Raw genomic sequence first — 15160 nt, 5'->3', positions numbered from 1 at the left:
CCCTAATGGATGGCACACTGGGCCCAAAGGCCCTTGGGTCATGTTTAAGTCACCAGGCATAGGACAGCTGGTGGGAGGGAGAAGTGGTCGCCCTCACTCTCCACTACTTAGTAATTCTTAAAAAATGTAGGCCCCTTTGCATCCTTCCTAATTCCCCCTTGCCCCTTTACCGCATGACTGCTCAAAACATGTCTTATGGACAAAGCATTGCAATTTTAGAAAAACCCTAAGATAACTACTGCCACAGACAGTTGGGAGGGGGAGGTAGCAAGAGGGAGCAGGAGTGACCAGGAAAAGGGGAAAGGAAGGCGCCCCCACGGCCTTCAGGATGCGCTGAGTGTTCCACTATCCTCCCCAGTGCACACCTGACTCACCCCTTAAGAAAATAGAGCTCAGAGGGCTATGTTTCAATACTTTCCCTTTCCGAATGCTCTCTCCTTCTTTTCATCTCTGCTTGGCTTAATATTGACTTATGCTGCTCCTTCTCACAACCTGGCTACAGCCAGAAGAATGGCTCATTCTTAATCCAGCCCTCGGGCAGAGAATTATAGCTATAAATATTTCAGCAACATCAGTTACGATAGGAGATTTTTTTTTTTTTTGAATGTCCTTGTCTCTGGTGTGGCCAACTCTAAATTACGGAATGCCTTTGCGAACTTGATCGTTGCGTGATTAAAATTTACCAAGAAGCATGGCAACGCTCTGGGCCTTCTTGACGAAGAACGTTGTTTCAGGGGCAGAATCAGATTTTAAGACTTGTGCCCAAAATTGCAGCAGTAGGTTCTATTTTGTAAAACTGCTTCCTCCCACTTCCAAGCCGTCCCATGCACATACGGGCTGGAGATGTTCCTTGGGTTGTACGTACCCATTCATGTCTAATTTCCTTTTTTTTTTTGCAGGAGCTAAGCCCAGAAGCAACACATCCCGATTTCCGCATCTGGTTGACAAGTTACCCATCACCAAGCTTCCCTGTGTCCGTCCTGCAGAATGGTGTGAAAATGACCAATGAAGCCCCGAAAGGTTTACGAGCTAATATCATTCGATCGTACCTCATGGACCCGATCTCCGACCCCGAGTTCTTTGGCAGCTGCAAAAAGCCTGTTAGTAATGGCCTAAGTCTTGCTCCCTCGGCCCCGACGCAGTCCAAGTGGCCCCTGCTGACCACGGCTGTGTGTGGCTGAGCAAAACTACAGATTAAATAGGCCTCCTGCCCTGCAGTGCCGTTGGTTTTGATTACTGATTATTGACTGTGCTGAAGTCAATTGTATTAATATTTTATTTTAATTTTACCACCGGCCTCATTTCTGCGCAGCTGAGATCTTCTGGGGTGTCATTAATAATGTAGCTTTCCATTTAGAAAGTCAGCTGTAAGCCATTCCCAGTACAAATCTGCAAGGTTGGAGAATCTTGTTTCAGGATATTAACTGAGCCTTTTGCTCTTTGGAGCCGTATCTTTAAATTAAAACATAAAAATATTTCCTCCATATAACTATAATGAGAGCCAGAATGATTTTACTCCTTGATTGATGGGACTCATAAGGGTCTTTTTCAGCGTCCCTGGGCAAGCGGGGAAACCACCCACTGCTTTCATGATTAGAATTCGGTGTGTGAATGTCTGTGACCTAAAATTGTTTCACAGCGTTTTGCCATAATTAAAAATGGAAGAGTTTCTTTTTAAGAGGGGTTGTGAACCTTGGTTAAGTTTTTGCCATTAAACAGCTCACGCTTTTGATATCGGGATATGTTTTGAGGACGCATCAAAAGAAAACATTAAAAATAAAGAAGTACTTTCATTAAACAAAAGTCCCAGGTACTGAGGGAAAGCAAGCTCCTATGCTTAAAACTCAGTCAACCCTTATCCTCTGGGCTAAGACCTGCTGTCTGGGTGGCTTTCGCGTTGATTAGGCCCAGAGAGAGCGGGTTCCTGCAGGGTAGGTGGTGAGGGCACGTCTGCACAGGCCAGCCTGGACAGATGTCCTCTGTGCACAATTTTACTTCGTTTCTTCTAGAGCCAAAGGTCTCTCCAGTGGAAGTCCCACATATTGGAAGTCTAGGCATTTATGAAACACCATCCAAACCAAAAGCCAATCCCCTCAAAAGCCAAAAGAGTTCATCATCATGTTTGCCTTGACTTTGTACTTGGAAATAATTTTTAACTTACAGAAAAGTGGCAAGGAAAACTATATGAAAAGAGTGCTAAGACCAGCCCTATGCCCGTGACGCATATTCACCTGCTGTTAACATACGACTTTTGTGGGTAACTCAGATATGTCACAACCCTTCACCCCCAAGGAAACACTTCGATGCATATTTCTTAAGAATAGAGATTTAATTTTGCCCTCATACCATTATGAGTTTAGTGGATTTGATAAGAACACACGATTTTATCTAATCTGCTGTCTGTGTTCCCGAGCTGTCCACTGATTCAGTCATGTCCCTTAGAGCATCTTCCCTGCTCACTAGCGATCGGTCTCGGGTTAAAATTTAGTTGCTGTGGCTCTTTGCCTCCTTTAATCCGGAACATTGCCTCAGCCTGTCTTTGTCTTTGAAGACATTGACATTTCTGAAGAATTTACCTCCTCTTAAGGTTTTTTTTAGTAACATTTCTCATTTGGGGCTTGTCTGATATTTCTTCGTGATTAGATGCAATTATGCATCTTTAGCCAAAAAACTGTGGCCTCGGACTATCGCACTGGGAGACACATGATATCCATTTATCCTTCACTGTTGATACGAGTCTTGATCACCCAGAGACAATGTTGTCAGATTTCTTCAATGTGTGATAAGAGCCCCTTGCAACTGATGGTCAGTCTCTGGGGAGACATTCTAAGGCCTCGTCGAGATCCTGTTTCTCATCAAAACGGACCCCTGGCCCAGCTTGCGTGACTGTTGATGTGCCTTGCCTGACCCGGTTGTTCCCTATGATGGTTCTGGCTCCTTGCTTGACACCTGCCCTCTACTCTCTGCGACAGCCCTCCCACCTCTCCCTTTATTTGTGTGCTGTTGGCATGGACTCGGGAATTCCTTGGTCCCTGCCCCCCCAGTGGCTTACAGTTCTTTACTATCCTAAGTCTTTTACTCAAATGGTCCCAGATTTGGTCAGTGGGAGCACCCTCAAGCTGGGCCCTCTGTACTGGGCCCATCGGTTATTGTTATTGTGGTTGTGGTTGTGGTTGTTGTTATTACTTAGCCTTCTTGCTTTTTTGGCATAAGATGCTGCAGGTTCATCTGTCATCTAGCCCTGGAACCGGTCATTTTTCTGTGAAGTCCTGGTTATGGAGACCTAGATCTAGGTGCTAGACGAGTCCAGCGCTACTGCCCTGTTTTTGGTTCTTGGTCCTTTGAGGGGAGAAAACTTGGAAATACATGCAGGTAGTCTCACACACATGCACAGGTATGTGCACAAATATGCACACCCGCCTCCGGGTGCATGCAGACGAGCACACGCAGGTACTCATTCGCGTATTGCAGAAGTGATGAATTTGTAATGATCCATCCAGCTTCCGCGCATCCGCCCAGGGTTCTTCCTCACTTTCCCTCATTCCATATACACAGGTCACTTCTGCACTAGCACCTGGCTCCCACATCATCAGCACATTTACCAATTTGCTCGGTTCTGTAACATATCGAAAGTAGTTCTAAGGGTGTCTGGGTGGCTCGGTCGGCTGAGTGTCCCGCTCTTGGTTTTAGCTCAGGTCTCCATCCCAGGGTTGTGAGTTCAAGCCTCATGCTGGGCTCCACACTGAGTATGGAGCCTACTTTAAAACAAAGTGAAAAAAGAAAAAAAATAAATAAAAAAAATAAAACAAAGTGAAATAAAATGAAATAGTTCCAGAATCCATGCAGCACTTGTCACTCTGTGTTTCCCCCCACCTCTCTGGTTAAATTGATGCTACTTTGCTTTTGTCTCCACTCCTCCTTTCAGTTTATTCCACAGGGGATACTTACACCTGTCCTTAGGTAAAACAAGTCCTCTTGACCAAGAAGACCAAGAAATGTTTCCCCTGACTGACATTCTTTTCTTTTTCCTTTTTTTTTTTTTTTTTTTTTTTTGAGAAGGGGAGAGGGAGAGAGGGAATCTTAAGCAGGCTCCATATCCACTGTGGAGCCTAACACAGGCCTCAGTCTCACAACCCTGAGATCATGATCTGAGCAGAAATCAAGAGACAGACATCTAACCAACTGAGCCACCCAGGCGCATCCCCTGACTGACATTCTTAACCCAGGTCCCCATCTGCAACTTGGGATCACTCTGGGGCGGCCCACTTTTGGAGGCAGGGCTCTGATTTTCCCTCTCTCAATTCATTACCCTGGAGCCAAAGACTGCTCTACTCTTTCAGGCATAAGTTTTGCACTTTTCCACTCTACCCCAGGTGCAGGGAACATGCATCAACTTTCTGAGGAGCCCCATTAATTCCTTCTCATTTGCTTGGACGAAGAGGATACACCTCACACTCCTTTCTCCTTGGGAATAGGGGCAAAAGTGCTCCCAGCACAGCCACTGCTCTTTCCAAGGAAACCTTCACAAAATCCTCTCTCAAGGTCTATTTCGACCATTTTCTAGCATTCTTGTGGAGGGTGCATAATACTTTCTGATTTCTGATTCAAGGCTGACTTTGCCATTCAAAGTAACTGTAAGACTTCCTATTATCTAAAGAGTAACTGGTAAAGTCATAAGGCCAAAGTTTTCATCTGGAAGTCCTTCTTGTAGAACTGCTTAATTGGTTTGAACTGTCTACTTTGAAATTTCTCCATGGTGGTCTGGGACCACATACTGAGTTCATTCTTCTTGCCTCACTATGCTTCAGTTGGAACCTCCAAAATCCTTATAGGATTTAGTAAGACTAAATAGACGAGCTGATTGTGCTCCCTAAAAACCAGGTGTACATAGCTACGTGTGCCAACTGAACATGCATACAAAGGGACATGTTTCTGCCTACATAGCCTGCTGAAATAGTGAATTCTGTTGTAATGTACTTTGGGATGGATATATTTATAAACACAAAGAGTCACTTTCATTTTAAAAAATGGTAAGCATAATGCAATGTGAGGAAGGAAATGATGTGGTGCCATTTCTTCTCATTACAGGAGGAATTCAAGAAATTACTTTATGGCCTCTGCTTCTTTCATGCTTTGGTACAGGAGAGGCGGAAATTTGGACCCCTGGGGTGGAATATTCCTTATGAGTTCAATGAGACTGACCTAAGAATCAGTGTACAGCAACTCCACATGTTCCTGAACCAGTATGAGGTATCATAAAAGTCACAGCAAGAATATTACCTATTTTGCTCTTTATCACATTGTGTTTGTATAGTAAGCAGGGACTTCTCATTAATTCCTACTCTTACAAAATAAATAGGATAATTCGCAACAGCTTATTAAATAACACTTTGTTATAATAGGATATCATAACTGCTATCGTAGGTAGTTAGGACATTGGTTTGTCTATTAAAAACCTATGTTTTATTATTTATTTTTGACATAGAAACACCTATGGGAATCGGCAAGATGATCATATTGGGCTTATTTTGAAAAGGATTTGAGAAGACTGTAAATCAACCAGGCTCTGAAATGAAAATATAAATTGATTTTCTCCTGTTCTGGAGCATGACTTTATTTTTAGAGAAATGTGATTGTACTGTATTATTCCAGAATTTAGATTTGGGCCATTCATCAGGAGAAAACAGACTCTTTAGGTCACTGATGTTCACCTGAGGTGTGGATTCTGGGGGAAAAAAACCAAACAGTCTAATATTGTCACATCAACCACATGTAAGCCCCTACAATTCTCTCTCTCTCTCTCTCTCTCTCTCTTTCTCTCTTTCTCTCTTACACACACACACACACACACACACTCCCCATTTTCTCTTTTAGCCACTTGTCTATCAGTTGGATTTTTAACATGTTTGCAACTTTGAATAACTGCTTTTTTCTTTTTCTTTTTTTCTTTTTTTTTTTTTTTTTGAAGAACTGCTTATTAAATCAATCCAGGCATCCTGTAAGGATATGGAACTTTTTGAGAGTGAATCCCTTCAAATTTTATTAGAATTTTGTCCCTAAAGTTCACCCATATGTGGAATTTAAGAAACAAAACAGATGAACATAGAGAAAGGGGGGGAAAGAGGGAGGCAAATACAAGAGGCTCTTATCAATAGAGTATATTCTAATTTAAAATATTATAGTCTGTAGTAGAGTCAGTTAAAAGGGCCAGCAATTCAAAATTTAGCAAACATAAAATGAAGTTTTGTAGAATATCATAGACATGTTCAGAATATCATAGACATAGAAATGAGAAACATTGAGACTACATTGAAAACCACATTCTTCCAGAAGATATCAGAGATGTTATCTGAAACAGATATGTCTAAGAAGTTAAAATATGTGAATGCATAATAAGAAAAGCATTTACTACTATACTGTCTCTTAGGATAAACATCATAAAATTTCTTTTGCTTCAATTTCTTAATTATTTTAAGAAATAATCTTATTTTGAAAATAATGTTTGACTAGAACTATTTGTTAGGGACACCTGGGGTCTCAGCAGTTGAGCATCTGCCTTCAGCTCAGGTCGTGATCCTGGGATCCTGGGATTGAGTCCTTCATCGGGCTCCTTGTGGGGAGCCTGCTTCTCCCTCTGCTGGATTTTTTCGATAAAATCTTTAAAAAAATAAAGAAGGGCATGAAAGGACAAAGATGATGATATAATCCAAAAGTAAAAAATTGCTATATTTTAAAGCATTGCTTTATTACCGTAAACAATAAGATATTGTAAAAAGACAAATGAAAATTGAAGAGATAGCTAAAATCTATCTGATTTAATAACTGCATAAAGAGATTTTAATAATAATAAAAAATATAATCATCCAAATGAAAATACATAGAAGAACAGAGAAGATAATTTAATAAGATAAATACAAGTGGTGAATAAACATTTTTACAATGTCAGTATCAAAAATAAACTTAAGATATGAAATGTTCAGTATGGTGACTAGAGTTAAAACTATATTGCATATTTGAAGGTGGCTGAGAATAGATCTTAAAAGTTCTCATCACAAGAAAAAATGTATAGTTATGTGTAATGACTAATGACTTGCTAAATAGACTTGTGTTCATTTCACAATACGTGCAAATATCAAATCTTTGTTACACATTTGAAACTAATGTTATATGTCAATTATATCTCAATTAAAAAATACATTTAAAAATTAAAAACAGGGGGGCTTGGCTGACTCAGTAGGCAAAGCATGTGACTCCAGATCTTGGGGTTGTAAGTTCAAGCTCCTGTTGGGTGTAGTGATGCTAAAAATTAAAATATATTTAAAAATATTTAAAAACAATGTTATTGTTTAACTGTCAATTTTTTCTCCTAAGTGAAAATGTGCAGTTCTGTTGAGAGCAACGAGAAATAGAATTCTCTGTATTGCTGGTAGCTGTTTAAGTATTTATGCTGATGATAAAAGTATGAACAGTATGAACAACCAATACTTTTGCACTCATAAACATTTAAAAATTCTTCAGACCAGAGAATATGATAAAAAGAAGCAAACTAAAAGGAAAGAATATTTCCACAAGTCTGAATAAAAGGATAATTCATAAAACAGTGCATACAAATAAAGCCATTAACATTTTAATTGGGTTAAAAAATGAGTAGAAGACTAGTTCAGAGAACAAATGTTACTAAACACGAAAAAATTATGAACTTCACTGATATTGTAGGAATGCAAGTTAACACAATATTATCTTTGGTCAATCAAATTAGCAAAAATTTTAAAACTGATTCCTACAATTGCTACAGCCTTTAAAAAAAGCAATTTGGTGGGTCACCTGGGTGGCTCAGTCGGGTAAGTGTCCAACTCCCAAACTCTGTGTTTTTCCCCTTCCTCTATGTTCATTGGTTTTATTTCTTAAATTAAAATATTTTGAAAGAGTATTTCATGAAATGGTAAAAGGTATCCTATGGGACTTGGTGAAAAACTATACGCAGAACTGTTTTTATCTATATCACAATATTGTTTATATATCACAATAGTGATTCCTATTGTCAAAATCCAGAGGGATATAAAAAAAGATGATGAAGGAAACTAACACTGATTATCTCTGAATTATAGGGGGTTTGTCTTGAATGTCAGTCAGCCACGCCAGGTTTTCACGGCTGGGATTCTGGTCTCACTCATTGTGTGTCTGGCACATAGTAGCTGGTCCATTCGTGTTGGTTGAGTAGTGAGTGAGTCTGGGCCAAGGTAATAGATGACTTTTGCCCTCAGCATTGACAAATGAGAAGGAGAAGGAGACAAGGAGAAGACAACTCCGGAATTAGCAGAGAAGTATATAAAGGGAAATAGTGCTTAATGCCAATTTTGTAAGCCCAGTTGAATTTAATAATAGGAGCAAACAGGAAGCACAGCTCTGTAGGTAACACGCGACTGAGAACTCTCAGCCCGCAGAGTGACTTGGACCCTGGCTCCTAGGAACTGCCTTACGAAGCTCTGCAGTACATGACAGGTGAATGCAATTACGGAGGCAGGGTGACGGATGACTGGGACCGGCGCACGCTGCGCAGCATCCTGAACAAATTCTTCAACCCAGAACTAGTTCAAAACCCAGGCTACAAATTTGACTCCAGCGGCATCTACTTTGTTCCTCCTTCTGGTGATGTAAGTACGCCCTTCAAGAAAACTAAAAGCAAGGAAACTTGAAATTCCTCTGATAAAATGGTGATTTTTTTCCCCCTAGAGGCCCTGTTTTTTGGCTGACCATTGTGTGTCCTTTGTTCAGTCTTCAAGAAAGACAGCAAACCTCATGCACAGATGTAGCTAGTGGTTTGCCATTTGCTGTAACGTGAGGACTATCAGAAACCATCAATCCACCACTCACCCAAGGATAGCTTCCTAGTGACCCAAACTTCTATCATGAGTTTATTCCTTTGGCAAAAAGACATTGTCCCCAGTTAAAGTGGAAATACACGTGGGAAGGGTTACAAAATAATATCAACAATAACCATTAACAGCAAGGTCATGCTTACTTATTTACAAAGCTGTACAGGTACTCGGCTCACTAGAGCATCAGAGTAACAGTGGTATTAGCATTCTGTCCTGTTGACGAATGAGAAAGCACATTCACGAGAGTTGAAGGACTTGCCCAAGGCCACACAGGTAGGAAGGGGAAGAGAGTTCCAGAACCATGCTACTGCAAGAGTCCATTTCCTTCTACTTTTTCTGGGCCTGCCCTCATGGAAGATGCAGTGTCCGCCTTCAGATTATCACACAGTAGACTTCCAGGGACCCCCAGGACAGTTGAATTGGCTCTCATTTTATTCCTAGAAGTCAAAAGGGCACATGTTGAAAGTTAAACGTAAGACCATATGCAACAGAGCCACATTCCATAACCCCATCATCCATTAGGACTAATGCTGGCTGAGAGCAGATGTCAATAGAGATGAAGAGAAAATCTATCCCCGAGCCTAGGTCACTAAATGAGTGGAGCGAGTCAACATTCGGGGCCATGAGTGTCAAGATTTCCAGGGACGAATTGTCAAGTGAGAAAAAAGGCAAGATGAAGTCAGGGATATGGAACATAACTCATTTTGAAAAACCATCTCTGACCTCCCCCACCACCATATACGTATATGAGTATTTGTACGATTATATGAAAGGCTTGTAACTTTGACAGAGTCCATGTAAATAAAAATATAGAATGTGTGCGTGCGTAAAAAGAAATGTTAATGGTGATTATCTCAGGATAATAATCATTCAGGTGATATTTGCTTTTCTGAATTACGTAGATTTATCACAAGAGTAAACAAAAAAAAATCAGAGTAAAGAGAAAAAGAATTATTGCAATAAATTAAGAACAAATCATCAGCAAATATGGTGCTGAATAATTCCCCCAGAAAAAATTTTCTAAAGGAGATGGCAGGGATATTCCTTTCTCCCTTTTAAAATCCATGCCAGTTGGATGGAACGTTTTCTTTCTAAATGTGTCCTTTTTTATTGTTGTTGTTTTTTCTTTTTAAACTTTGGCCCAGGCTGAAAGACAGTGAAAGCACCCAGTGTCCAGTTTCATAGGCTCATCCACTCAATAACTTGAGTATTGAAAATCATCTCTTCTCAGAAAGTTCTACGGGATAATTGATTTCTAACTTCCCGACCCTTTGTTACTCATCTTGCAGCACAAAAGCTACATCGAATACACAAAGACTCTGCCGCTGAACCCCGCCACGGAGATCTTCGGGATGAATGCCAATGCAGATATCACTAAAGATCAGTCAGAAACTCAACTGCTGTTCGACAACATTCTTCTCACCCAGGTATGGATCCGTGCAGGAACCAGCTCCCGAGGCTGGAGGGGATGCTGCCCCCGCAGCAAGTGCCCACCTCTTACAGTGGAGAAGCATTTCAAGGAAAGGACAAAAATTCCCATGTGCCTTATATATGAGTGTAAACATTAAGCACATGAACATGTGGTTTTGGTTGGCTGCTTCTTTTTTTTTTTTTTAATCAGTGTTTTGATTGAGAAAGAATCTTTGAGTATCATTCAGCTGCTGGGAGTTCCATTTTGCCTGTCATAAAGACACCATGCCCAAGTGCATTATATCCTTTCTTTTCCTTCCAAGTTTTTTTGTTAAGATTTTATTTATTTATTCATGAGAAACACACACACACAGAGAGGCAGAGACACAGGCAGAGGGAAAGCAGGCTCCATGCAGGGAGCCCGACGTGGGACTCGATCCTAGGACCCCAGGATCACGCCCTGGGATGAAGGCAGACACTCAACCACTGAGCCTCCCTGGCGTCCTCCTTCCAAGTTTTTATTTCAATTCCAGTTATATAATGTATAGTGTAGTATCGGTTTCAGGAGTAGAATTTAGTGATTCATCACTTGCATGTCATACCCAGAGCTCATCATACGCACCCTCCTTGAGGTGGTGGCTGGGTGGCCCAGTAGGTTGAGTGTCCAACTCTTGGTTTCGGCTCAGGTCCAGATCTCGGGGTCCCGGGATTGAGCCCTGCACCAGGCTCCATGCTCATTGCAGAGTCTGCTGAGATTCTCTCTCCCTATGCCTGTATCCCCCCAGCTTGCACTGTCTCTCTCTTCCTTTCTCTCTCTACCTCTCTCTATCTCTCTCTCTCTCAAATAAATAAAATCTTTAAAAAATAAAAGTGCCCTCCTTAATAGCCGTCACCCATTTACTCCATGCCCCTACCCACTGCCCCTCCAGCAACCCTTAGTTTGTCTCTGTAGTGAGGCGTCTCTTACAGTTTGCCTCTCTCTCTTTGTCTTAATTTTCTTTTTCCCTTCTCTTCCCATAAGTTCATCTCTATTGTTTTATAAAATTCCACAAATGAGTGAAATCATATGGTGTTTATCTCTCTCTGACTTATGTCACTTAGCATAGTATCCTCTAGTTCCATCCATGACGTTGCAAATGTCAAGATTTCACTCTGATGGCCAAGGAACAATCCGTTGTGCGTGTGTGCGTGTCCACCACCTCTTTATCCACTGGTCACTCGACAGACACTTGTGCTCCTTCCATAGTTTGGCCTTCGTCGGTGATGCTGCCCTAAACGTCAGAGCGCATGTGCCCTGTGACTCTGTACTTTGCCCTACTTAGGTAGATGCCGATTAGTGCCGTCACTAGAGCATAGGGCAGCCCTATTCCTAACTTTCTGAGGAGCCTCCACACTGTTTTCCAGAGTGGCCGCCCCAGTTCGTGTTCCCACCAACAGCACCAGAGGGGTCCCCTTTCCCCTCATCCTCACCGACATCTCTTGTTCCCTGTGTTGTTAGCTTTAGCCATTCAGACAGGTGTGAGGCGGCATCTCATCATAGGTTTGATTTGCATTTCCCTAACAATGAGTGATGGCAAGCGTCTTGTCATGCGTCAGTTGGCCATCTGGACGTCCTCTTGGGAAAAATGTCTATTGATGTCCTCTGGCCATATCTTAACTGGATCATTTGTGTTTTGGCTGTTGAATCTGATACATTCTTTACAGATTTCAGATCCTACTCTTTTTAAAAAATTTTTTAAAAACATTTTATTTATTTATTCATGAGAGACACAGAGAGAGAGAGAGGGAGAGAGGCAGAGACACAGGCAGAGGGAGAAGCAGGCTCCATGCAGGGAGCCCGACGGGGGACTCAATCCCGGGTCTCCAGGATCACACCCTGAGCTGAAGGCAGGCACTCAACTGCTGAGCCACCCAGGGATCCCTCAGATCCTACTCTTGATCAGATTGGTCAAGATTTGCAAATATGCTCTCTTATTTCATAGGCAGCCTTTTGGTTTGGTTGATTGTTTTCTTTACTATGCAGAAGCTTTTTATCTTGAAGAAGTCTGAATAGTTTATTTTTGTTTTTGTTTCCTTTGTCTCAGGTGACATGTCCAGTAAGAGGTTTCTATTGCCAAGGTCAAAGGGGTTGCTGCCTGTGTTCTCCTCTAGCACTTTATGGTTTCCTGTCTCTCATTTAGGTCTTCCAACCATTTCGAATTTCTTTTTGTATATAGTGTAAGTGGTTTCCTTCTTCTGCATGTTGTCCATTTCTCCCAACACCATTTGCTGAAGGAATTGTCATTTTTCTGTTGGATATTCTTTCCTGCTTTGTAGAAGATTAGTTGACCATATGGCTGTGGGTCTGTTTCTGGGCTTTCTCTTCTGTTCCATGGATCTATGTGTGTGTTTTTGTGCCGGTACCACACTGTCTTGTTGATTACAGCTTTGTAATAAGCTTGGAGTCTGGAATTATCATGCCTGTCCTTTGCTTTTCAACATTACTGTGGCTATTCAGGACCTTTTCTGGTTCCATACAAATTTAGGATTGTTTGTTCTAGCTCTTTGAAAAATGTTAGTGGCATTTTGATTGGGGTTGCATTGAATGAATGGATTGCTTTGGGTAATACAGACATTTTAACAACATTTGTTCTTCCACTCTATGAGCATGGAGTGTTTTTCCTTTTCTCTGTATCATCTTCAATTTCCTTCATAAATGTTATAGTTTTCAGAGTACAGATCTTTTACCTTTTGGGGTAGGTTTAATCAGAGCTCTCGGATGGTTTTTGGTGCCATTGTAAATGGGATGGATTCCTTGATTTCTCTTCCTGCTGTTTCATTATGGTGTATAGGAATGCAACAGACTTCTGCACGTTGATTTTATCTCCTGCAACTTTGCTGAATTCATGTATCAGTTCTAGCAGTGTTTTGGTGGAGTCTTTCAGTTTTTCTACATAGAGCATCATGTCTATGCAAACTGAAAGTTTGGCTTCTTTCTTGGTGATTTTTTAAATTTCTTTTTGTTGTCCGATTGCTGAGGGTAGGACTTCCAGCACTATGTTGAACAACAGTGGAGAGAGTGGACATTCCTGTCTTGTTCCTGACTTTAGGGGAAAAGCTCTCCGTTTTTCCCAAACCGAGGATGATAATATGGGTCTTTTGTAGATGGCCTTTATGATGTTGAGGTATGTTCCTTCTACCCCTACTTTCTTGAGAGCTTTCCACGAAAGGATAATGTTATTTTGTCAGATGATTTTTCTGCATCTATTGAGAAGATCATATGGTTCTTATCCTTTCTTTTATTAATGTGGTATCACGTTGATTCATTTGTGAATATTGAACCATCCTTGCAGCCTAGGAATAAATCCCACTTGATTATGGTGAACAATTCTTTTAATGTGCTGTGGGGTTTGATTTCCTAGTATCTTGTTGAGAATTTTTGCATCCATGTTCATCAGGGATGTTGGTCTATAATTCTCCCTTTTCAAAACAGATTATTTATTTTAGAGAGAGACAAAACATGGGGGGGGGGGGCAGAAGGACTCTCAATCAGGCTTCACACTGAGTGTGTAGACCCAAACACAGCTCAGCCTCACGATCCTGAGATAATGACCTGAGCCAAAATCAAGAGTCAGATGCTAAACCAACTGAGCCACCCAGGTGCCCCTGTAATTCTCTTCTTTTAGTGGGGTCTCTGTCTGGTTTTGGGATCAAGATGATGCTGGCTTCATAGAATGAGTTTGGACATTTTTCTTCCATTTCTTTTTTTGGAGCAATTTGAGAATAGGTGTTAACTCTTCTTTACATCTTTGGTAGAATTCCCTGGGAAGCCATCTGCCCTGGAATCTTGCTTCCTGGGAGATATTTGATTACTGCTTCAATTTCTTTGCTGGTTATGGGTCTGTTGAAATTTTCTCTTTCTTCCTGTTTCAGTTTTGTTATATTTTTCTAGGAATTTATCCATTTCTTCCAGATTTCCCAATTTGTTGGCAAATAATTGCTGATAATATCTTCTCACAATTGTTTGTTTTTCTGCAAATTGGTTATGATCTCTCCTCTCTCATTTGTGATTATTTATTTGAGTTCTTTCTCTTTTCTTTTTGATAAGGCTTGCTAGGGGTTTATCAATTTTGTTAATTCTTTCAAAGAATCAACTTCTAGTTTCATTGATCTATTCTGGGTTTTTTATATTTCTGTATGATTTATTTCTGCTCTAATTTTTATTATATCCATTATTCCGATAGTTTTAAGCTTTGATATTCTTTTTCCAACTCCTTTAGATGTAAGGTTAGGTTGTGTATTTCAGACTTTAGTTTCTTCTTGAGGTGGGCCTGTCTTGCTATATACTGCCCTCTTAGGACTGCCTTTATGCTTTCATTTACATTTGCTTCTATGTATTTTTTTAATAATAAATTTATTTTTTATTGGTGTTCAATTTGCCAACATACAGAATAACACCCAGTGCTTATTCCATCAAGTGCCCCCCTCAGTGCCCATCACCCATTCACCTTCACCTCCCCCCTCATAGCTCAGGGGCAGAGCATTTGACTGCTTCTATGTATTTTTAAAATTTCTTCTTTAATTTCCTGGTTAACCCATTCATTCCTTAGTAGGATGTTCTTTGACCTCCATGTATTTGTGGTCATTCCAAATTTTTTCTTGCGGTGGCTTCAAGTTTCATGGTGTTGTGATCTGATAATATGCATGGTATGATCTCAATCTTTTTGTCCTGGTTGAGGCCTAATTTGTGACTTAGTGTGTGATCTATTCTGGAGAAGGTCCCATGTGCACTTGAAAAGAATGTATATTCTGTTGCTTCAGGATGAAATGTTCTGTCTATATCTGTTAAGTCCATCTGGTCCAGTGTGTCATTCAAAGCCCTCTTTCCTTGC

General features: G+C 40.8%; 1 protein-coding gene across 1 annotated transcript in view; it reads left to right on the top strand.

Moving 5' to 3' along the window:
• The window catches only part of DNAH7 (dynein axonemal heavy chain 7), a 226933-nt gene that overhangs the window by 192405 nt on the left and 19368 nt on the right, over positions 1-15160 (top strand). Inside the window, exons 57-60 of the mRNA XM_041737735.1 lie at positions 900-1100; positions 5089-5250; positions 8469-8654; positions 10169-10306. Coding sequence (XP_041593669.1) covers positions 900-1100; positions 5089-5250; positions 8469-8654; positions 10169-10306 — 687 coding nt within the window. The remainder of the gene's footprint in view (positions 1-899; positions 1101-5088; positions 5251-8468; positions 8655-10168; positions 10307-15160) is intronic.

This window comes from Vulpes lagopus, chromosome 22 (assembly GCF_018345385.1).
Source record: "Vulpes lagopus strain Blue_001 chromosome 22, ASM1834538v1, whole genome shotgun sequence".
Taxonomy (NCBI): Eukaryota; Metazoa; Chordata; class Mammalia; order Carnivora; family Canidae; genus Vulpes; species Vulpes lagopus.
Note: the sequence above shows the minus strand (reverse complement) of the source record. Positions and strands in the feature narration are given on the sequence as shown.